The 25,272-nt window shown below is 40.3% G+C and overlaps 1 protein-coding gene across 7 annotated transcripts in view; it reads left to right on the top strand.

Annotated features, from left to right (window-relative positions):
- The first annotated feature begins 679 nt into the window (after positions 1-679).
- ALKBH8 (alkB homolog 8, tRNA methyltransferase) overlaps positions 680-25,272 on the top strand; it is a 74,444-nt gene continuing 49,851 nt past the window's right edge. The window contains exons 1-8 of one of the 7 annotated variants that reach the window (XM_051820062.2): positions 690-820; positions 4,868-5,043; positions 5,487-5,622; positions 9,673-9,910; positions 11,923-12,054; positions 13,337-13,432; positions 15,873-15,977; positions 17,435-17,505. In XM_051820062.2, coding sequence (XP_051676022.2) covers positions 5,494-5,622; positions 9,673-9,910; positions 11,923-12,054; positions 13,337-13,432; positions 15,873-15,977; positions 17,435-17,505 — 771 coding nt within the window. In that variant the 5' untranslated portion in view covers positions 690-820; positions 4,868-5,043; positions 5,487-5,493. Of the gene's footprint in view, positions 821-3,594; positions 3,785-4,867; positions 5,044-5,486; positions 5,623-8,528; positions 9,021-9,672; positions 9,911-11,922; positions 12,055-13,336; positions 13,433-15,872; positions 15,978-17,434; positions 17,506-25,272 lie in introns of those variants that run through there. The other 6 variants (XM_051820060.2, XM_051820072.2, XM_051820085.2 and 3 more) reach the window with 6 other exon arrangements.

Here is a 25,272-nt window from a genome sequence, read left to right as displayed (position 1 = left end):
CCGATCCAAAGCCAGGATCCAGGAGCTTTGTCTGACCTGGGATCCCACGGGGTGCAGAGGCCCAAGGACCTGGGCCATCCTCTACTGCTTTCCCAGGCCACAGCAGAGAGCTGGATGGAAAGTGGAGCAGCTGGGACTAGAACCGGCTCCCATATGGGAAGCCGGCGCTTCAGGCCAGGGAGTTCAGCCGCCGCGCCACAGCGCCGGCCCCTCCTTCCTTTTCACTTTACCATGTGAACGGCTCTTTTCTTCTAGTCTCCCCTCCCACTATCAAATAGAAGCTCTGGTTATATCACTTTGTTTCTCGAATCTTTCTGGGACCCCCTTAGCCCTAGAAAATAGAACAGTGTTAGGTCATGGACGGTGTGGAGGCACCCTCTCTTTTTACCTCCTTCAACATCTCCCATGCATCTTCCTAACACTCTAGGGTACTCACGTTCCCCCGGCACATTCACGCGCATGCACCTTCCTTCCAGCTCGCACAATGTCCTCTTTCAGCCCCCAGCATCCTCTCCATACCTCCAAGAAGATACAGGAGGAAAGATATGCTGAGAGATCAAGGCGGGGTGAGACCCAAGGAGACAAACTTGTTTGACCTTTTTCCATTTGGGGAGCGCTGAAAAAAATAAGCCGCATTCTAAAACATTACTATGCCCCCAAATAAGAAGCGATTTACACGGTAACGGAGAGCAAAGACATTCGGCGAAGAAAGGGTCAACAGAGAGCTCCGGGGACCGAAGGGAATTGTGGGAGCTCCGTTCGTCGCCCCGTCGACTCATGGGAAATGTAGTGCGGTTGCTTCCAATATGGCCGCGCCCAGGTGAGTTGGTGTGCGAGTTTCTGCGGCGGGTTCATGGGCTAAAGTGAAGAGGTTGGAGGGAAGCAGTGCCCGCGCGGGAAAAATCTGGCTTAAGCCGAGGCGGAGGAGTGTGGCACTTCTTGCTGGAGAGCACTTTGGGCTGCAATGCCTTTTCCTCTTCCTCTTGTTACCTTCTTTCAGTCTTTTCTATCCGCTTGGCCGGTGGGGGCTGACAGCCCAGGGAAAGGAGGGGGGACCCGAGCAGTGCGGCCCGTGGGCAGTAGGGTGCCTGTGCGTTGGGTGGTTTTGTCAGTGTCCAAGGTGTATATGTTTGTGTTTGGCACGGATGCCCACGTGGGTCTGTGGTCTTAGTCTAGCGCTTCTAGGGCTTTTCTGACTGGACCAGCGTCAGTCCAGTGAAGCAAAGGCGTCGCTGGTGGCCTGATGTCCCACAGGGCTGTGTCTTCCTGTGCTCTTATTTGAGTAATCCCTGTGACTCCTGGGCGTCCCGTGGTGTTGGCTGGTTTTTTGTTTTAATTTTTATTAATATACAGAATGTTATTCTATTGAACATATATATATATATATATTTACAGAGTTAGATAGTGAGAGAGAGAGACAGAGAGAAAGGTCTTCCTTCTGTTGGTTCACCCCCCAAATGGCCACTACGGCTGGCTCACCGCGCTGATCTGAAGCCAGGAGCCAGGTGCTTCTCCTGGTCTCCAATGCGGGTGCAGGGCCAAGCACTTGGGCCATCCTCCACTGCCTTCCCAGCCCAAAGCAGAGAGCTGGACTGGAAGAGGAGCAACCAGGACAGAATCCGGCGCCCCAACTGGGACTAGAACCTGGGGTGCCGTCGCCTCAGGTGGAGGATTAGCCTAGCGAGCCGCGGCACCGGCCCTGAACATATTTTTTGTCAGCTGTAACCCAGGCACTCAATTCTGTGCCCTTACTAAGTACGTGACATGAAGCAGGTAATTACAGTGTGAGAGAGAACTTTGGACAGACGCACTGAGTGTCGATGAAAACACCTCAGAATTCTGGAGGAGGAGAGGCTTAGGAACCAAGTTGGCAGATTTCAGACAGAATTCAGAAGACAATTGAGTGGCTGCCATGTGCCAGATTCTGTTTAGTTGCTGACTGCTACGTGGTGAGTTACACATAGAAAATCCCAACTTCATGGAGCATAGTCTCTGTTAGGGTATAGGAGCAAGAGAGAATAAACAAATTAGCCAGAGTGTAAGGAACTAGACAGTTTGTGCTCTTTTTTTTTTTTTTAAAGATTTATTTTATTTATTTGAAAGACAGAGTTACAGAGAGAGATAGAGACAGAGAGAGACATCTTCCATCCGCTGGTTCACTCCCCAGATGGCCACAACAGCTGGAGCTGTGCTGATCTGAAGCCAGGAGCCAGGAGCTTCTTCCGGGTCTCCCATGTGGGTGCAGGGGCCCAAGGACTTGGGCCATCTTCCACTGCTATCCCAGGCCACAGCACAGAGTTGGATAGGAAGAGGAGCAGCTGGGACTAGAACTGGTGCCCATAGGGGATGCCAGTACTCAGGCCAAGGCTTTAACCCGCTGCACCACAGCGCCAGTCCCAGTTTGTGCTCTTTCAAGAGTTAAAATGAAATGATATGATTAGTGAGGGGTGTATTATTTTCCCCATCATTAAAAATCTTTATTTCATTTAAAAATAGATAATTTAAATGAATATATACTGAATTAAAAAAATGTCAAACAGGAAAGCTCCCTCTCATTCCTGGACTTACCTACCCAATTTGCCTCTGTGGAATCACCCCATGTCACCAGTTTCTTTTGTGTTCTAATGATTTTTATGTACAATGTATATACTTGTGCTATACTTTAAAATCTGGCTTCATTTGATAAGAGTTTAGGTTTTCTAATTTTGCTATTAATGAAGTATAATTTAAGCACACAAGCACTTTTTTTTTTCTATGCTTCCAGGGTCATAATAAGTGCTGTGTTGTTCAAGAAAGGCATGACACACACAGGGAAATATGCAGTAGGATGCATTAGGGTTAAACTTCCTAACAAGCAGGTAGCAGAGTATGCATAATCTTCAAAGGGTCATCCCACAGGGAATTTTCTTGGTCTGGAAGCAGCTGGACTACACTAAGCATGGCTAGTATCCTAGTAAATAGGGACCCTACTCCCATAACATGGCATGGAACATCCAAGCGTCTGTGCAATAGAGGAAGCTCCCTGGTCAGGGTTATGGCTTTCTTAGAAAGGGAGCACCTCCAGATCTCAACAGCTGGTACCAGCCTGTTCCTTGTTGAGGTGACTCAGATCTGCTGAGCCATGGCTGTCAAGCCACTGGACTGGAGGAAAAATGAGTCTCAAATAGTATCCTGCTTTGTCTTTCAAATGCAATGATGTTGCAGGGCAGAGTGCAGGAGACAGGAGAGAGGATAACAGAAATGTGGTTTTGAGGCTCCATCTGCTGGTGCTGAACTCTTGGTAGCTGACTTATGAAAGATTGTCAGCATCTTTTCTGACATTTTTTTCATTTTGTGATCTTTGCTCATGTGAGATATTAATAAAATTATTTTGTGCACCCTCATGCCTCGTTATCCATGATATGCTGTCAAGTTGCTGTTCCAAAGATGGAGATCTTAAAGCGGAATGAAGGTCCTCAGCTGGACTTCATCTTGTTAAACAGTTCTGATATAGCTCTTCTAAAAATGAACAGTAATATAGTAATAAATGAATTTAATCCTCCATAACAAAATGATGAGAGGCATTATTATTATTATCCTTGCCTCTGTTTACAGATGAAGAAAGTGAAACACAGAAATACATGGCTAACTGTCATACAGTTAATGGTTCATGGAGCTGAAATTTGAACCTGGACTCCAGCCACTGTGTTATACTGGCTCATGGCAGTGAATGAGTGTCTGGAGTAACTAGGAAAAGTATGCTTTAATCCCTGTCTTTGAAGACCTCATCGTCCAGTGGAACAAGGTGGATACTAGAAAAAATAATTATATTTAGTGCAATATTAGCAACATCCATTCAGTTATCCGTTTCCTATACATTGTTGGCTTAAAAAAAAAAAAACATTTATTTACTTAAGGCAGAGTTACAGAGGAAGAGGGGGAGAAAGAGAGAAAATCTTCCATCCGCTGGTTTACTCTCCAGATGGCCGCAATAACCAGGGCTGGGCTGGGAGCTTCATCCAGGTTTCATGTGAGCAGCAGGGACCCAAGTGCTTGGGCCATCTTCCATTGCTTTCCCAGGCCATTAGCAGGGAGCTGGATCAGAAGTGGAGCAGCCAGGACTCAAACTGGTGCCCATATAGGATGCTGGCAGCTTTGCCCACTATGCTATCACAGCAATGGTCCCACAGTGTTGATTCTTCTTCTTCTTCTTCTTTTTTTTAAGATTTACATTTTATTTCTTTGAAAGACAGAGTTACAGAGAGAGGTAGAGACAGAGATCTTCCATCCACTGGTTCACTCCCCAGATGGCTGCAATTGCTGGAGCTGTGCCGATCCGAAGCCAAGAGCTTCTTCTGGGTCTCCCACGTGGGTGCAGGGGCCCAAAGACTTGGGCCATCTTCTACTGCTATCCCAGGCCATAGTAGAGAGCTGGATCAGAAGAGGAGCAGCCGGGACCAGAACCGGCACCCATATGGGATGTTGGTGCTTCAGCCCAGGGCTTTAACCCGCTGCGCCACATCACCGGCCCCAAGTATTGACTTCTGAAGCTTTCTAACCTCAGTGCCTTTCCTAGGACCATTTTATATTGCTACCTGCCAGCCAGACATTGCAACTGTGCATCTGACCTAGTACCTTAAACATTTTATACTGAAGTCTCTTTTTCTCCCTTACTGAGCAGCTCTTCCTAACCTTCCTCTTGACCTGCTAGTGTTGTGATGACACCACTCGTCTCAATCACTCGGGCTCTATTCTGTTAGTACCTTGTCCTTGATTCCTCTCTGTCTCATGTCTGAGTAGTCATAAGGCCTGTTGATTCTGCCTGAACGTTTTTTCACCTTTTCCCTCTTTCCCTTCCTTCTATTTCTTTCCATTCTGCTGCCTACAGCCCAGATCAGGCCTGCATTTCTGGTTGCTGAGTTGGATTGTTATAGATCTTCTCACCTGTCTCCTGCCTATGGTGCCCTCCAGACAGCCTGCCTTGACTCCACCACATGGCTCTGTGCTAGGAAGCTGGATTGCTAGCATTGCATAGACTGGGCATTTTTTCTTCTGTGCTTAAAGGTTAGAGTTTTGAGTGTTTATTAGCTGTTTTGAAATCTGATTTTATTGAACACGGTAAATTTATTTCTTTTTTGACTTTGAAATGAGAAGAGAATGGGACTGGAAAGTCAAAAATACCAGTATTTTATTTTCTTGCCAGACATGTCCATATGTATTTTAGCATCTACCCTTTGCTGCCTTGTTGAATACCTTCCGCTCTATATCAGTTTATATGTACTTCATAGAGCTGAGACTTTTTTAGAAACCTTAGATGTTACCTTCTTAGATATTCCTTTTTTTTTTTTTTTTTGGTCACTTCTCTAGATTGGTGAAGTAAAGGTAAACTAAGGATTTAAGAGAATTATCACAGAAATTTTTATAAAGTGTGTTAAGATGTGAATAGTGTTATTATAGTTGTTCCTTTGGGACTCTTAAGGTTGACATTTTTTGCCATTTTTTTTCAGTATTGCTATGGACAGCAGGCATCAAAGTAGTCACAAACTCAACAAAGCTGAGAAGAAGTTCTTAAGGAAACAGATTAAAGCCAAGCATACCTTGCTGAGACACGAAGGCATTGAGACAGTATCTTATGCCACTCAGGTGACATGAAACAATTACTGTTTAAATGTGAATGTATTGACATGTTAATGTTTTGTTCATATTTGTCACTAACTGCTCAAGGCTTATAATTATTCAGTCATGTGTAACATCCATATTAAACATACTTTTATAGGACCTTCTGTTTTGGCCTATAGCCCAGCCTATAATTTGAATTTCTATTGATTATGTTGATTGAACTAGAGGAAGTTTTGGATATATATTGATAATAGTGCTGCATGAGTCTTTTCAGGTTACAAAACATACTCATAGTCATTATGACATCTGATTTCCTCCAAATCCTTAAATTCAAGTATATCTCAACACTCAATTATCTTCATACTCATAGTTTCCAAAGTGTGTTTTACCTGGACTTTGATTATTTCTTCCCCATAATATTTTTAAAGGAAAAGAATAAAATTGTAGACAGACTTCAATTATATTTTATCTATTCTGGAGAGAATAAATATTTTTCTAGCGATATGTAAAAATATAGGTACTTTGGGGCCAGCGCCATGGCTCACTTGGTTAATCCTCTGCCTGCGGCACCTGCATCCCATATGGGCGCTGGTTCTAGTCCCGATTGCTCCTCTTCCAGTCTAGCTCTCTGCTGTGGCCCGGGAGGGCAGTGGAAAATGGCCCAAGTGCTTGGGTCCCTGCATCCCTGTGGGAGACCAGGAAGAAGCACCTAGCTCCTGGCTTCGGATCGGCGCAGCGCCGGCCGTAGCGGCCATTTGGGGGGTGAACCTACAGAAAGAAGACCTTTCTTTCTGTCTCTCTCTCTGTCTATAACTCTATCTGTCAAATAAAAAAAATATAGGTAGTTTGTGTAAATTCATAGCATTATAAGATTTTTCAAGAGCAGTGATCTGCAAATTGTCAGGACTGAAGATAACTTCCAAACAAAATGTGAATTCTCTACTTCATAATTCTTATTACTGTCAAAATTGCTTGGATAAATAACTAAAATAATTATTACATTTAATTATGTTGCATGACTCATATGTATTAGGAAATTAACTCCTCCCTTCCTTTCCCTTGTTTTTGTGTTGTCTGCCTTTAGAGTTGCCCACAAATGATTTGGACAGCACCTCTGGAGGCCCTCTAGTATTCCTCAAGTCATGCCTTGTCATCTTCAGTGGGGAAGTGGACCCTAGATATTTATGAACTCTCAGCAGCAACTCCTTAGATTTAGGAATGTGGAAATGCTTTTGGAAAATAATTGCATCCAACCAGATTATTTTGATATTTTAATTAATAAACCTCATTGACTGAGGTCTGGGCAAGCCATCTGAGATTAAATTTTTTGCCATATTACATAGTGGGCATGTTTATTTTGTGTGTGCATATACTTAGATACATACAAAGTATTGGCTATCCCAAGACATAGTAAAGCTTTACTTTTGTTATCCAATTTATAGTGAGTTTATTACATTCTTTTCAAATAAGCTTCTGAGTTTTTGACATTGTGTGATAAAATGAATACACTGCGCTGTGTACTAATCTTTAAAAATATTTATTTATTTATTTGAAAGGCAATGTTAGGGAGAGAGAAAGAGAGGGAGAGAGAGAATTGCTTCTTCACTTTTTGGCTAAGATGAAGTGGAGAGGGGGAGATAGAAAGAGAAATCTTCTATCAGCTGGTTTACTCCCCAAATGACCGCAGTGGTGAGGGCCGGGCCAGGCTGAAGCCAGGAGCCAAGAGCTTTCTCTGAGTCTCCCACGTAGGGAACAGGGGACCCAGCACGTGGACCATCCACTGCTGACATCCCAGGCACATCAGCAGGGAGCTGGGTCAGAAGTGGAGCAGCCAGGACTTGAACTGGTACCCATATGGGGTGTTGGCTTTGTAGGTGGTGACTTAACCACTGTGCCACAATGTTCTATGTTCTAACCTTGAACTTAGTATGAATCAATGGTTGACCTCAGGCCATATCTAGCTTGTAAGCTAATTATGGATTTTACATTTTTAATAAAGTTTTATTTTATTTATATATTTGAAAGTCAAAGTAAAGAGAGGGAAGAGGCAGAGAGAGAGAAAGAGAAAGTTCTTTCATCTGCTGTTCTCCCCCAAGTGGTGGCTTAACCTATGACACAATAATGCCCATCCTTGGGTTTTACATTTTTAAAGAGTTGTTAAAAAAAAAAAAAAAAAAAAAAAAACCAAGACTGTGAGAGAAACGGATGTGGTCCATGAAGTCTAAAATACTTGCTCTATTCTTTTTAGAAAACTTTGCTAATAGCGGGCATAAATGATGAAATTGATGAGAGCAGGCCATTAATAGTTTACTTTGTTTAGACTACAATGTTTCTAGAAGTCATAGATCATAAAGTAAAACTCTTAACACTTAGCAGAATAATTTTTTAAAAGATTTATTTATTTGAAAGGCAGAGCTACAGAGAGGCAGAGGCAGAGAGAGAGAGAGAGAGAGAGGTCTTCCATCCACTGATTCATGGTTCATTCCCCAAATGGCCACAACAGCCAGAGCTGGGCTGATCCAAAGCCAGGAGCCAGGAGCTTCTTCCTGGTCTTCCATGCAGGTGCAGGGACCCAAGCACTTGGGCGATCTTCTACTGCTTTCCCGGGCCACAGCAGAGAGCTGGATTGGAAGAGGAGCAGCTGGGACTAGAACCGGCGCCCATATGGGGTGCTGGCACTGCAGGCGGAGGATTAACCTACTGCGCCATGGCACTGGCCCCAAGTTGAAACATTTAAAGGAAAAAAATTGAATGCAAACTGACTGAATTACGGAAACTGAATTTCCTTAGAGGAAAATTTTCCTGTTTTACGTTTAATAGAATATATTATTGCTTATTCTTTGAACCAGTATCTTTAACTTTTACTTTACTTTTATTTTATTTTGTTTTATTTTATTTTTTTCATCTGTGTGCCTCTGGGTGTATGTTTCTCTGTTGGTTCACTCCCCAGATGGCCCCAACGGCTGGAGCTGCACCAATCTGAAGCCAGGAGCCAGGTGCTTCTTCCCAGTTTCCCATGCGGGTGCTTGGGTTCAAGCACTTGGGCCATCTTCTACTGCTTTCCTAGGCCATAGCAGAGAGCTGGATTGGAAGAGGGGCAGCCAGGACTAGAATCAGCACCCCTATGGGATGCCGGCACCACAGTCAGAGGATTAACCTACTGCACTACAGAGCTAGCTCCACAACCTGTTTTTTTTTTTTTTTTTTTTTAAGATTTCTTTATGAATGGCAGGGCAATGGAGAGAGAGAGAGAGAGAGAGAGAGGGAGAAAGGCAAGTAGAGGGATCTTCCATCTGCTCCCCAGAAGCCTTCAATAGCCAGATCTGAGACAGGCTAAAGCAGGAAGCCAGGAACTCCAACCAGGTTTTTCCCATTGCTGGCAGGAGGTCAAGAATTTGGGTCGTCTGCTGCTAAATTCACAGGTACTTTCACAAAAAACCACTGGAAGCCAAGTAGCCAGAACTTGAAGCAGCATTTCCATATAGGATTCCAGTGTCTCAAATGGTGGCCTACTTAATCTAATTTTTTAATTTTAGTTTATTCCTCTGTAAAGTGTGCTAATACTACCTAAATAAATTCACTTTGTTGTGAAGATTATGTAATTGAAGATTAAATGGGTGAAAGCATATAGAACCATCTCTGGCAAAAACCTATTATGGAACTACTTGTTTCTTCTCTCCTCCTCTTTCCCTTTCATTATGCTAAATTTATATATCTGAACAGTAAGAAAGCCATCTCTTAATTTGTATTTATGACAAGTAATGGATATTTCTCTGAAGTAGGCTATTTATATTAAATATAAATATTGAATATATTTAATGTAAAGATTAAAAATAAATATTTATTTAACTTAGGAGTACTTTTTATTCCCCAAATATTTAGTGAATTGCTTTATGTGCTTTGTGTGAAGTTCACAAACCAAATAATCACTAGGAAACCTTTTTCTTTTTCTTAATTACATGTTTGTAGAAGTATTAATTAAAAAGAATCTTACTTAATCTTATTTTTAAATAAACATGTTGACATCAATTACTCATATTGCTTTCTTGTTCTGTTTTTTTTTTTTTTTTAAAGAACCTGGTTGTTGCCAATGGTGGTTTGGGTAATGGTGTGAGTAGGAACCAACTGCTCCCAGTTTTGGAGGACTGTGGACTGGTGGATGCTCTCTTAATGCCACCTAACAAGCCCTACTCATTCGTGAGATACAAAACCACAGAAGAATCCAGGAAAGCCCATGCTACTCTTAATGGAAAAGAGATAGTGGATGATTTAGGACAAAAGATCATTCTGTACTTAAATTTTGTGGAAAAAGGTATTATCATACAAGTTTTCTTTTAAAAAATTGTTCTTTCATGTGTGATTTTTCGTAGACATAAGTTGAGGCTTTAGTTATTGTGAAACAGGAACATCAGTTAAGCAGTTCTTTTGCTTTAACAAACATTTTTTTTTAAAGATTTATTTATTTATTTGAAAGGCTGAGTTAGAGAGAGAGAGAGAGAGGGAGAGAGAGAGAGAGAGGAGATCTTCTATCTACTGGTTCACTCCCCAAATGGCTGCAACTGGCTGGAGCTGGGCCAGACTGAGAGCCAGGAATCAGGACCTGGTTTGAGTACAAATGATGTCTAGCATATGGTAGTCACAGGTAAATACTCATCAAATGATTATATTCATATTTGTGAAGTACTAGCATAATCTGGTCGATATTTACTGTATTACCTTATGAATTTTTATATTAAATAATTCAAAGACAAAAACTGCCTGGCAGAAAAGCTTTAAAAATCATATTGGTAAAATGAATGATCAGATCCCTAACAGTAAATGTGAATATACTATTCCTGTTATCTAAAACAGTAGTAAATTCTTTTTTATTTTCCTTTTAGAGTTGTACTTATCCAAAACTTTGAGGAACACAGGAATTTAAATTTATGCTAAATATTCTTCATTATTGATATTCTTATTTCTTTAGAAAATTATGTTATTTTACATTTAAAATTTATTTAAAAAAGAGAGAGAATCCCATCTTCTTGTTCACTCCTCAAATGCATGCAGTGGGCTGGAGCAGGTCTTCACCAGGCTGAGACCAGGAGCCAGGAACTCAATCCAGGCCTTGTACATGGGCGACAGGAACCCATGTCACTGATGTCTCCCAGGGTGTACGTTAACCTTGAGCTGGATATTGAACCAGGTGTTGCAAAGTGAGACACAGGCATCTTTTTTTTCTTTTAAATATTTATTTTATTTATATGAAAAGACAGAGTTACAGAGAAAGGTAGAGACAGAGAGAAAGGTCTTCCATCCGCTGGTTCACTCCCCAATTGGCTGCAACGGCCGGAGTTGGGCCAATCTGAAGCCAGGAGCCAGGAGCCAGGAACCAGGAGCTTCTTCTGGGTCTCTTCATGGGTGCAGGGGCCCAAGGACTTGGGCCATCTTTTGCTTTCCCAGGCCATAGCAGAGAACTGGATAGGAAGAGGAGCGGCCGGGACTAGAACCGGCGCCCATATGGGATGCTGGCACTTCAGGCCAGGGCTTTAACCTGTTGTGCCACAGTGCTGGCCCTGACACAGGCATCTTAATGGCATCCTAACTGCTAGGCTAAATGGCAGCCCCTGTTTTACCTTCTTGGTCATAGCTACTAACCAGGAGCCTAAAAGCAAAAAATGAGCATTTTAATTTTTAATAATTAGAGACAATTTGACCTTTTTTTTACAAATATTTATTTATTTATTTGAAAGACTTAGAGAGATAGGACAGACATATCTTCCATCTACTGGTTTACTCCCTAAATGGTCACAACAGCCAGGGCTGGGCCAGGGCTGGCCAGGCCTAAGCCAGGAGCCAGGAGCTTCTTCCAGGTCTCCCACATGAGTGCAAGGACCTGAGCACTTGGCCACCTTCCACTGCTTTCTCAGGTGAAATTAGCAAGGAGCTGGATTGGAAGTGGAGCAGCCAGCACTCGAACTGGTGCTCATAGGGAATGCCAGTACTGCTTAACCCACTGCACCACATGCTGGCCCAACAATTTGGCTTTTTAATTGTGTTACGTACCATGGCTGTGAGAAACTTTGTCTGTTAATGAGATTTAAAGTAACTCAATCATATTCAGAGTATGCTTAAATAAAGTATTCTGTTTCTGTTGGTAATAGCAGTGGATGAAATGTACCAAAATTTTGATATTTGTTTTTGTATTTTTTTAATGTTGTATGCCTTCCAGTGTTCTTATTCCTAAAAAAGAGTTTTATGAACTATACATTGCTATGGGAATGAATTTTTGCAAATAAGAATTTTAAGTTTTATGTGTGACTATTATACTTTGGCTTCCCACAGCACAGTGGAAGGAGTTGGGGCCTCAGGCCTTACCCCCGGGCCTCATGGTTGTAGAAGAAATCATTTCTTCTGAGGATGAGAAAATGCTTTTGGAAAGCATTAATTGGACAGAAGATACAGATAATGAAAATTGTGAGTGACAGTTTTAAATTCTGGTATTTTACAGTTTCTGCAAAATATGCTTAGTGCGCCTTCTTTCTTTCTTTTATTTTATTAAAACTCATAATTTTTCCTCAAAATTATTAAAAGTAGCCTGTATCCAATGTTAGATAAATCATACCAACAATTCTTAGGAACATTAATAATGAATAACATGTAGCTATCAGTTTTAGACTCCAAACTGATTAATATTTTTTAGCCAACATTTATATATATATATATTTGTTTTCTTAGATTTATTTATTAATTTGAGAGGTAGAGGGACAGCGAGATCGTCTATCTGCTAGTTCACTCTCAAATGGCTGCAACAGGCCAGGCTGGGCCAGGCTGAAGCCAGGAACCAGGAACTGCATCTTGATTTCCTACATGGGTAGCAGGCCCCAAGCCATCATTCACAGCCTTCTCAGGTGCATTGGTGGGAAACTGGATCAGAAGTGGGGCAACTGGGACTTGAACGGGTGCTCTGATACAGGAAGCTGATATCGCAAGTGATGGCATTACCTGTTGTGTCACAATGCAGGCCTGTGTATAAATAACTTTTATAAGCCCTTTCATGAAGATTATTTTATTTTATTTAAAGATTTATTTATTGATTAGAGAGGCAGAGAAAGAGAGAGAGAGAGGTCTTCCATCTACTGGTTCACTCCCCAGTTGGCTGCAATGGCTGGAGCTGTGCCAATCTGAAGCCAGGAGCCAGGGGTTTCTTCCAGGTCTCCCCTGTGGGTTCAGGGGCCCAAGGACTTGGGCTATCTTCCTCTCTTACCCAGGCCATAGCAGAGAGCTGGGTTGGAAGTGGAGTAGCCAGGACTTGAACTGGAGCCCATGTGGGATGTCAGCACTGCAGGCGGTGGCTTTACTTGCTACGCAGCAGTGTTGGCCCCCAGATTATTTTATTTGTTTTTCTCATTCTATGGCAAATTTCCTATGAGGAAACACTATTATCTGGTAAAAGCCTCTGGAGATACTTGAAAATTAGAGTTATGCTGTTTCCATATTATTAACAGTGTTATGAGTGGCAGTGTACATGTTTAAGTCTTGCATTGGTCAGGTGAAACGCCTCTAAGTGTTTGTTATAATTTCAGACTTAAAGAAGAACAGATATGAGCAGAATGGTTAATTTTATTAAAGAGTAATTTAGCAGTTGACAGAAGTTATCATTACTAGACTAATTCCTACTTATAATGTTGACTTTGAAATATGTGAAGGACTACAATTATTTTCCTCCCAAATAGTTTACTTTCTTCTCTTCACACAGTTCAAAAATGCTTGAAACACAGAAGAGTAAAGCATTTTGGTTATGAATTCCGCTATGACAACAACAACGTAGATAAAGATAGGCCACTACCCGGGGGTAAGTAATTGTTAATAAGTGATAAATACTGGTTTAGAAAAACAGGTTTAATATATTAGAAATTGAGGGTGTATTTTTTGTTTGTCATTTGTAGTTAAACTTTTGAAATGATAGTATTGAAAACATTTTAGTTAGATAAATAGTATGATTTGTTTGTAAAAAATTCAAACATGAATAAAGCTGACCACTATTTTTGCTTCCATACTTCTTGGAAGTATGAGCTACTAGCAATTTATTATTTATTCTTTTAATCCTTTCAAAAATAAGCTTACATCTGTACACACACACATTCCTGTAAGTATACAGAGTTTAACATGTATACTTGGGGTGCCGGTTCTGTCCCGGTTGCTTCTCTTCCAGTCCAGTTCTCTGCTGTGGCCCGGGAAGGCAGTGGAGGATGGCGTAAGTGCTTGGGTCCTGCACCCGCATGGGAGACCAGGAGAAGCACCTGGCTCCTGGCTTTGGATCGGCACAGCGCGCTAGCCGTGGCAGCCATTTGGGGGGTGAACCAACGGAAGGAAGACCTTTCTCTCTGTTTCTCTCTCTCTCACTGTCTAACTCTGCCTGTAAAAATAAATAAATAAATAAAAGGAAGTGGAGCAGCCGGCACATGAACTGGTAACCATATGGGATGCTGGCACTGCAGGCGGCGGCTTTACTTGCTATGCCACAGCACTGGCCCACAATATGTCTTACAAAAGACATCCTATTTAGGAGATATATGTAGATCTTATGTAGGTTATCATTTTACTGAATGTCCTCTAATAACTCATTCAATTAGTTCCTTGTTGATGGATATTTAGGCTATTTTTAGTTTTTCGCTTCTGTAAGCAAACACCTCTTTATGCACTATGCAAAAGTTTCTTGAGAGATACCACTAAGAAGTAAAATTATATCAAAAGTTATACTAATTTAAAAATGTGAATTAATCTAAATTGATCACCAGAACAGCTATACCAACATATTCTCACTGAGTGTGTCCAGTTCCCTGCAACCTTACCAACATATGATATGTGCTGTACATTGAGACTTAATGCTATAACGAGTACTCAAACAGTATATTTCACTTTGCGTTTCTATGGGGGTACAAACTGTTGAAATCTTTACTTAATGTATACTAAACTGATCTTCTGTAACAAAAAAAAAAAAGAAGAAATTATCAATTCCCAACTTGACTCTCGCTGGGATTAAACATGACAATAGGTCTGATCTGATTTCATCATCATTTAAAAAATCATCTATTATTTTTCACTTTATGTTTCTGTGTGGGAGCAAACTGTTGAAATCTTTACTTAATGTATGCTAAACTGATCTTCTGTATATAAAGAGAATCGAAAATGAATCCTCATGTGAATGGAAGGGGAGAGGGAGTGGGAAAGGGGAGGGTTGCGGGTGGGAGGGACGTTATAGGGGGGAAGCCATTGTAATCCATAAGCCGTACTTTGGAAATTTATATTCATTAAATAAAAGTTATAAAAAAAAAGAAAAAAAATAAAACTTCAATTTGTGATTTCCTAATTACTGATGAGGGTAACCATTTGTTTCATTACATATCCTTTACCAGTTTTTTATAATGTTGATTAATAAGAATTTACTGTATATTCTGGATAGTAATTCTTTGGTGTAATTCTTTTTTATAATTTTTTTATTTATTTGAAAGGCAAAATTGAGAGAGATGAGAGAGAGAGAGAGAGAAAGAGATCCTACATGTGCTGGTTCAGTAAGAGAGAGAGGGAGAGAGAGATGGAGAGAAAGAGACAGAGAGCTCCTGTATCTGCTGGTTCACTGACCAAATGCCCACACACTAGGGGCTGGGCCAGGCTGAAACCAGAAGCCCAGAGTTCCTTCAGGTTTCCCACCTGGATAAAGGGAATAAATCACCTGCTGCCTACCATGATATGCCTTAGCAGGAAACTGGAATCAGAAGTGGACTTGAGACCCAAACAGAGGCATTCTGATATGGGATGTGGTCCCAGGCAGCATCTTAACTGCTACCAAACACCCACCCTCTTGGTATAATTCATTGTTGCAGTTAAATTTTTTATGACTTTGATCTTATAGTTAAGTTTTTTCTTTCATCATGAAACAATATTTACAATTCCAAAAAAACTAAATTAACCAAAGTTAACAAAAAAAGAAGTGGCCAACTTAATTTCCAATATGCATTAAGTTTTATAATGTTACTACTATTTTGCAAAATGCCGAAATTGCTAATAAAATTGTTCCTTGGAGTTTATATTTGATAAAAATCAATGAAATAATTTATAAATTCTGAAAGAATTGTTTTTACTATTGCATTTTGTTTTATTTGTGGGTTTTAATGTTACATTAATGAATCTGAGTGCTATGTTAGAAGCTATTGATTTCTGTCTTTTTAAAATTCTTGGATAAAACAAGCAAAGGAAATATTTTAATGTGAGTTTATGATCAATGATTTTAGGTCTTCCTGATATTTGTGATAGCATTTTGGAGAAGTGGTTGCAGGAAGGTTACATTAAGCATAAACCTGATCAACTGACCATAAATCAGTATCAACCTGGGCATGGTGAGTATTTTAAAATTCCAGGCATATATTTCAGAACCTAAGTAGTATGTAACTCTCTAAGATTAAAAATGTTATTTGTTAGGTCAAACTAACTCGTAGGTTACTTTGTTACTTGTGTTGATCCCAATTCTGAAGGAAACTTTAAAGATAGCTTATATGTGTATGTATGTAACATATGAAGAAAATGTGACAAAATGTTAGAAGTTAGAACAAAATTTATAAAGATTTAAAAAAATTAAAAAGCTACACATGAAAAAATCTCAAAATATAAACAGGCTGACACAAATTGCGATTTTTGATTTTGTTGTTGTTGTTGTTGTTATTTCCCAACATTTTATTTAGAGAAGGTGATGATTGCTTGAGAAACATAGGAGATGTGTAATGGAATAAACCAACTAATTTTACAGAAGAAAAGGCTGGTTGGTGGATGATCTTTCTCTGAGAATGTGGGAGACATTTCTAGGATGTTAGCACAAGGTCTTAGTGTTGTTGAGTGTTGAGTACTTGCACTTGTTAGCATTTTCATCTGATATTTATATGATTAACTGATTTTAAGGGCTTAATTAATGGCAAGAATTGTGGAGGCTTTTTTCCCCTCCTGTATTTATCACAATGTATTTTCATTGTTTACTTACCTGTGTATCTTTCCGTTGATCTATAAACTCCTTGAGAACAGGGACTGTGCTTTGCTTGCAGAGTTTGTTTTACTTAACAGTTGCTCAGCTAACATGAATAGATAGATTGGTTGAGCAAGCAATGTCTTAATTATTGATGTGCTTCATCCTCTTTCCTAGCTGTTGCTTTGTTCTACAAGTACTTGGGAACCCACTGTTATCTAGGGGAAAAATGACTTTTGTGTTTATCTTCACATCTTCCTCTCAGGCTAGGATTAAACACATGTCCTAGTTAAGCAGTGACTCCCAGGACTCGATTTTAGAATCAAGTCCCAGTGAAACTTTCATTTAAAGTTAGGAAATGTTTAGTTTTAGGGGCAGGCATTGTGGTGCAGAGAGTTGAGTCTCTCCTGGGACTCCTGCATCCCATAGCAGAGTCCTGGTTCCAGTCCCAGCTACTTGTGATCCAGCTTCCTGCTAACTCAACGGGGAAGGCAGCAGATGATAGCCCAGGTACTTGGGTCTCCTGTTTTTGGCCTGGCCCAACCCTCACTGCTGAAGGCATTTAGGGAATGAACCAGCAGAATGGAAAATCTGCCTTTTGCTGTCTGTCACCCTACCTTTCAACTAAACACACAAATAGATCTAAAAAAAAAATCATTTATGGTTACATTTAATGTCTTTTTAATCACATTCACCTTAAATGCTTCCTTTTAACTAATAACATAATATCTTCCTGATTAGAAAGTATTTTTGCCTTAATAGTGTGGGCTTTGTTTAGAGTCATCTTTAACATACTAAGAGGAAAAATGAAGTGACATGTTACCCTATTTTCCATCTCAGGAATTCCTGCTCATATTGACACGCATTCTGCTTTTGAGGATGAGATCATTTCTCTCAGTTTGGGGTCAGAGGTATGTTTTACCTTGTACCATGCCCTTTTCCTAAGATCACTCACATTCACAATTAAAATGAATTGATTCAAAAATGAAAAATAAGGGCACTAATATACTTTCATTTCTTACAGAATATGGTTTCCACACTATCTCCTTTTAATTGCCTAAAATTTTATTTATCAACCCATCAGATGTCAGGAAAACACCTATAATTTAATTTTTTACATGTTGCCTTAAATAAAATCCCGACTTTCCTGTTTCTACTTTTACCTCCTGATGCACCATTGCCACCTAGTGGCAAAAGACAGTAACTGCAGACTATAGAAAAATGAAACAAAACTATAATGTAGGTGTCCAGAATTTAGATAAATGTCTTCCAGATATAACCTGATTCAGTCCCTTCAGAACTCTGAACAGTAGAGGGTAATGTTCTCATTTTTACAGAAAAAGAATAAGAGGATCATGTTTATTCATCGGTTTGTTTCTGTAGCTACACTTTGCTTGAATTTCTAGGGAGGATATAAAAAACATGATTTAAAGGGATCCATGCAAACTACAGACAGAATTTTAGGTATAAGTAAGAATTCTAAACATAGAATAATCCCTAAAACGTAGAATAATCCCTAAAACATTAGATCATCTCGTCTAACTAGAAGTTGCTTCCAATTCTGATCTTGTTTCTGGAGGCGAGTACTATTTACTAGTTTGAGTCTCCCTACCCCCACATAGAGGCACAGTTCTCAACAGTCTGGTCTTTGAGTAGTTTGCTCCAGAGATGTTCTGATCCTGGAGTGATTCTCATCACTTCTATCCATCAGCAATGACTCACGGGGCACTTCTCTTTTAGGAGTTTATTGCTTTAATGGATAAATGTTGCAGTACCTTCTGATCTTCAGCACAAACTGGAAAGAACTGCCCATTTTCTTTATACAGCTTAAGACAACACATACAATCTGCCTTCTTCAACTTCAAATTTAGCCTTCTGTATTTGCATTTATGAAAAATGTTTACAGCCTCAGAAGCCAAACAATCTCTTCTTAGTATTTGTCTTGATTCCAAGTTTTAACTTGTTTAAACCTAAGCTCTATCTTCATATTCAGCCATATTTACCACCTGCTGCCATTCCCCCATACAAATCAAAACAAATTTTACTTTTTCTGGTTTTTCTTCTCTGGATAATAATTCAGAACCTGGGAAATAGTCTTGACCTTTTTTATTTTTAAATTTTAATTAATTTATTTGGGGGGGGGCATTCCACTATTCACTTTCCACGGGCTCACAGTGGCCTGGCGTTGGCCAGACCAAAACCATGAGCTGAGACCTAAAAACACGTCTGCCCACAGGGGTGACAGGAACTCAATTATTTGGGCCATCACCTACTGCCTCCCAGAGTGTGCATTAGCTGGAAGCTAGGATTGGGAAGGGAGCTGGGGTGTGGACCTAGGGATTCCAATATTGGGATTTAGGTGTCTGAACTACTCGGCCACACTCTTGCCCCATACTTTTATTTTTTTTTTCATCTTTTTTTTTTTTTTTTTAAGATTTTATTTATTTATTTGACAAGTAGAGTTACAGACAGTGAGAGAGACAGAGAGAAAGGTCTTCCTTCCATTGGCTCACTCCCTAAATGGCCACCATGGCTTGCGCTGCGCTGATCCGAAGCCAGGAGCCAGGTGCTTCTCCTGGTCTCCCATGCGGGTGCCAGGCCCAAGCACTTGGGCCATCCTCCACTACCCTCCCAGGCCACAGCAGAGAGCTGGACTGGAAGAGGAGCAACTGAGACTAGAACCCGGCGCCCATATGGGATGCCGGTGTCTCAGGAGGAGGATTAACCTAGTGCGCCACAGCACTGGCCTCTCATGTTTTTATTTTTATAGATCTTACTGTTTATTTGTTATTTATGTTTTGTTTGTCCATCTTCTTATCTGTAGTAGATAAATTATAGACTCCTGATTACAGAGACCATAGCCTATTCATATTTATATTTTCTACAGACTTGGTACCCTTTTTTACTTGTATCAAATTAATGCATTATAAATGGGTATATTCTATAATTTTGCAAAAATAACCAGTTAAAGGCATATATCCAAAACTAGCTTGACATGTATTTTTAAGATGATAAGTTTTGCTCTGGAGCAGGCATTGTGATGCAGTGGGTTAAGCACAATTTGAGATGCCTGCATCTCTTGTCCTACTGCCCAGTTTGAATCCTGGTTATTCCACAGTTCCTGCTAGCTAGTGATGGCTCAAGTTCTTTGATTCCTGCCACCCATGTGGGAGACCCGGATGAAGTTCTTGCTTCCTAGCTTTGACCTGGCCCAGCCCTAGCTGTTGCAGGCATTTGGAGAGTGAACCAGCAGATGGAATATCTCTTCCTCTCTGGCTATCTTTCTGTCTCTGTCACTCTGCCTTTCAAATAAATAAATAAATCTTAAAAATAAATTACTTCTATCATTTTTTTTAAAAAAAGTACTGCTTTATTGTGTCCCCTTTTTGTTTTAAAATTTTTTACATATGAAGCAAAGAGATTTCATGTATTTCATAGATACAATTCTTTTTTTCCTTTTTTTCTTTTTCCCAATTATACCATAGATAAAATTCTAAGAACATAACCATACTTCTCACCCTTCCTCCCTTCCTTCCTCTCTCAATCCCCCTCCTCCCTTCTTTTTTCCTTTAATTTTTATAATAACATACTTAAAAAAAAAGATTTATTTATTTATTTGTTTATTTGAGAGGTAGAGTTACAGACAGAGAGAGGGTGAGACAGAGTGAAAGGTCTTCCATCTGCTGGTTCACTCCTCAAATGGCTGCAACGGCCGGAACTGGGCTGATCCAAAGCCAGGAGCCAGAAGCTTCTTCCTGGTCTCCCACTTGGGTGCAGGAGCCCAAGCACTTGGCCCATCCTCTACTGCTTTCCCAGGCCACAGCAGAAAGCTAGACCAGAAGAGGAGCAACCAGGACTTGAACTGGTGCCCATATGGGATGCCAGCACCACAGGCAAAGGCTTAGCTCACTATACCACAGTGCTAGCCCTGCATAACATATACTTTCAATTTGCTTTATAATCACAGGGTTACTGCACCACTAACCATAATATTCAACAAGTAAGACATAGAAAGACTACTGTTCCACAGAAATATAGACAAGGCTATAAATAATAATCAAATCATAAGATGTCAGTTTCATCCTTATACTTTTTTTTGGTATTCTATGTTAATCAGAGAAAATTTATCAAAGAAAATGTATGATTTTTCCGTTTTGGAACCTGGCATATTTCTTTTTTTTTAACTTTTATTTAATGAATATAAATTTCCAAAGTACAGCTTATGTACTACATTGGCTTCCCACCCCCCATAACTTCCCTCCCACACGCAACCCTCCCCTTTCCCACTCCCTCTCCCCTTCCATTCACATCAAGATTCATTTTCAATTCTCTTTATATACAGAAGATCAGTTTAGCATATATTAAGTAAAGATTTCAGCAGTTTGCTCCCACACAGAAACACAAAGTGAAAAATACTGTTTGAGTACTAGTTATAGCATTAAATCACAATGTACAGCACATTAAGGACAGAGATCCTACATGAGGAGTAAGTGCACAGTAACTCCTGTTGTTGACTTAACAAATTGACACTCTTGTTTATGGCATCAGTAATCACCCTAGGCTCTTGTCAGGAGTTGCCAAGGCTATGGAAGCCTTTTGAGTTCACCGACTCTGATCATATTTAGACAAGGTCATAGTCAAAGTGGAAGTTCTCTCCTCCCTTCAGAGAAAGGTACCTCCTTCTTTCCTTCTTTGATGACCTGTTCTTTCCACTGGGATCTCACTCACAGAGATCTTTCATTTAGGTGTTTGTTGTTTTTTTTTTTTTTTTTGCCAGAGTGTCTTGGCTTTCCATGGCTGAAATACTCTCATGGGCTTTTCAGCTGGATCTGCATGCCTTAAGGGCTGATTCTGAAGCCAGAGTGCTGTTTAGGACATCTGCCATTCTATGAGTCTGCTGTGTATCTCGCTTCCCATGTTGGATCGTTCTCTCCCTTTTTTATTCTATCAGTTAGCATTTTTTTTTTTTTTTGACAGGCAGAGTGGACAGTGAGAGAGAGACAGAGAGAAAGGTCTTCCTTTTGCCATTGGTTCACCCTCCAATGGCCGCCGTGGCCGGCTCGTTGTGGCCAGCGCATCGTGCTGATCCGATGGCAGGAGCCAGGTGCTTTTCCTGGTCTCCCATGGGGTGCAGGGCCCAAGTACTTGGGCCATCCTCCACTGCACTCCCGGGCCATAGCAAAGAGCTGGCCTGGAAGAGGGGCAACTGGGGCAGAATCCGGCGCCCCGACCGGGACTAGAACCCCGTGTGCCGGCATCGCAAGGCGGAGGATTAGCCTATTGAGCCAATAGATTTTCTTTCTTTCTTTTTTTTTTTTTTAACTTTTATTTAATGAATATAAATTTCCAAAGTACGACTTATGGATTACAATGGCTTCCCCCCCAATACCGTCCCTCCCACCCACAACCCTTCCCTTTTCCACTCCCTCTCCCCTTCCATTCACATCAAGATTCATTTTCGATTCTCTTAATATATAGAAGATCAGCTTAGTATACATTAAGTAAGGATTTCAACAGTTTGCTCCCACACAGAAACATAAAGTGAAAAATAATAGATGATTTTTTTTAAATGATGATGAAATCAGATCAGACCTATTGTCATGTTTAATCCCAGCGAGAGTCAAGTTGGGAATTGCTAATTTCTTTTTTTTTTTTTTTTACAGAAGATCAGTTTAGTATGCATTAAGTAAAGATTTCAACAGTTTGCACCCCCATAGAAACACAAAGTGAAATATATTGTTTGAGTACTCGTTATAGCATTAAATCTCAATGCACAGCACATTAAGGACAGAGATCCTACATGAGGAGTAAGTGCACAGTGACTCCTGTTGTTGACTTTACCAATTGACACTCCTGTCTATGGCATCAGTAATCTCCCTATGCTCCAGTCATGAGTTTCCAAGGCTATGGAAGCCCTCTGAGTTCTCCGACTCTTATCTTGTTTAGACAAGGTCATAGTCAAAGTGGAGGTTCTCTCCTCCCTTCAGAGAAAGGTACCTCCTTCTTTGATGACCTGTTCTTTCCACTGGGATCTCACTCACAGAGATCTTTTGCCAGAGTGTCTTGGCTTTCCATGCCTGAAATACGCTCATGGGCTTTTCAGCCAGATCCGAATGCCTTTAGGGCTGATTCTGAGGCCAGAGTGCTATTTAGGACATCTGCCATTCTATGAGTCTGCTGAGTATCTCACTTCCCATGTTGGATTACTCTCCCCTTTATTTATTCTATCGGTTAGTGTTAGCAGGTACTAGACTTGTTTATGTGCTCCCTTTGACTCCTAGTCCTTTCATTATGATCAATTGTGAACTGAAATTGATCACTTGGAATAGTGAGATGGCATTGGTACATGCCACCTTGATGGGATTGAATTGGAATCCCCTGGTATGTTTCTAACTCTACCATTTGGGGCAAGTCAGCTTGAGCATGTCCCAAATTATACATCTCTTCCCTCTCTTATTCCCACTCTTATGTTTAACAGGGATCACATTTCAGTTAATTTTCAACACTTAAGAATAACTGTGTGATAATTACAGAATTAAACCAGTCATATTAAGTAGAACAGACAAAAAAATACTATGAGGGATAATGTATTAAGTTGTTCATTAACAGTCAGGGCTATGCTGATCAAGTCACCGTTTCCCATAGTGTCCATTTCACTTCAACAGGTTTCCTTTTTGGTGTTCAGTCAGTTGTCACCGATCAGGGAGAACATATGGTATTTGTCCCTTTGGGACTGGCTTACTTCACTCAGCATGATGTGTTCCGGATTCCTCCATTTTGTTGCAAATGACTGGATTTCGTTGTTTCTTACTGCGGTATAGTATTCTAAAGAGTACATATCCCATAATTTCTTTATCCAGTCTACCGTTGATGGGCATTTAGGTTGGTTCCAGGTCTTAGCTATTGTGAATTGAGCTGCAATAAACATTAGGGTGCAGACCTCTTTTTTGTTTGCCAATTTAAATTCCTTTGGGTAAATTCCAAGGAGTGGGATGGCTGGGTTGAACGGTAGGGTTATCTTCAGGTTTCTGAGGAATCTCCAGACTGACTTCCATAGTGGCTTCACCAGTTTGCATTCCCACCAACAGTGGGTTAGTGTCCCTTTTTCCCCACATCCTTGCCAGCATCTGTTGTTGGTAGATTTCTGCATGTGAGCCATTCTAACCGGGGTGAGGTGAAACCTCATTGTGGTTTTGATTTGCATTTCCCTGATTGCTAATGACCTTGAACATTTTTTCATGTGCCTGTTGGCCATTTGGATTTCCTCTTTTGAAAAATGTCTATTGAGGTCCTTGGCCCATCTCTTAAGTGGGTTGTTGGTTTTGTTTTTGTGGAGTTTCTTGATCTCTTTGTAGATTCTGGTTATCAACCCTTTATCTGTTGCATAGTTTGCAAATATTTTTTCCCATTCTGTCGGTTGTCTCTTCACTCTCCTGACTGTTTCTTTTGCAGTACAGAAACTTCTCAATTTGATGCAATCCCAATAGTTGATTTTGGCTTTGACTGCCTGTGCCTCCCAGGTCTTTTCCAGAAATTCTTTGCCTGTGCCAATATCTTGAAGGGTTTCTCCAATGTTCTCTAGTAACTTGATGGTGTCAGGTTGTAGATTTAGGTCTTTAATCCATGTTGAGTGGATTTTTGTGTAAGGTGTAAGGTAGGGGTCTTGCTTCATGCTTCTGCATGTGGAAATCCAATTTTCCCAGCACCATTTATTGAATAGACTGTCCTTGCTCCAGGAATTAGTTTTAGATCCTTGATCAAATATAAGTTGGCTGCAGATGTTTGGGTTGATTTCTGGTGTTTCAATTCTGTTCCATTGGTCTATCCATCTGTTTCTGTACCAGTACCATGCTGTTTTGATTACAACTGCCCTGTAGTATGTCCTGAAATCTGGTATTGTGATGCCTCCGGCTTTGTTTTTGTTGTACAAGATTGCTTTAGCTATTCGAGGTCTCTTGTGCCTCCATATGAATTTCAGCACCATTTTTTCTAGATCTGAGAAGAAGGTCTTCGGTATCTTGATTGGTATTGCATTGAATGTATAAATTGCTTTTGGGAGAATGGACATTTTGATGATATTGATTCTTCCAAACCATGAGCATGGAAGATTTTTCCATTTCTTGGTATCCTCTTCTATTTCTTTCTTTAAGGTTTTGTAATTTTCATCGTAGAGATCTTTAACGTCCTTGGTTAAGTTTATTCCAAGGTATTTGATTGTTTTTGTAGCTATTGTGAATGGGATTGATCTTAGAAGGAACCTGGCATATTTCACTAAGCATAATAGTCTCCATTTTGTTGCAAAAGACAAGATTTCATTCTTTTTTATGGCTGAGTAGTATTCCATCATGTATATATACCACATTTTTTTTTATCCAGTCATCAATTGATGGACATTTGGATTGATTCCATATCTTAGCTATTGTGAATTGAGCTTCTGTAAAAATGGGGGTACAAATAACTTTTGTATGCTGATTTCATTTCCTTTGGGTAAATTCCCAGGATTGGGATGGCTAAGTCATATAGTAGATCAAAAATAGTTTTATAGAAATGAAATCAACATATAATAAAAAACTGCATATATTTAATATACACTCAGGAAAGTTTTAACACACTCAAGATAGTGAACAAATCCACCATTGCCCAAAGTTTGCTCATGCACCATTTTCCTCAGCAATGTG

This window comes from Oryctolagus cuniculus, chromosome 1 (assembly GCF_964237555.1).
Source record: "Oryctolagus cuniculus chromosome 1, mOryCun1.1, whole genome shotgun sequence".
Taxonomy (NCBI): domain Eukaryota; kingdom Metazoa; phylum Chordata; class Mammalia; order Lagomorpha; family Leporidae; genus Oryctolagus; species Oryctolagus cuniculus.
This window is presented reverse-complemented; position numbering and strand designations above follow the sequence as displayed.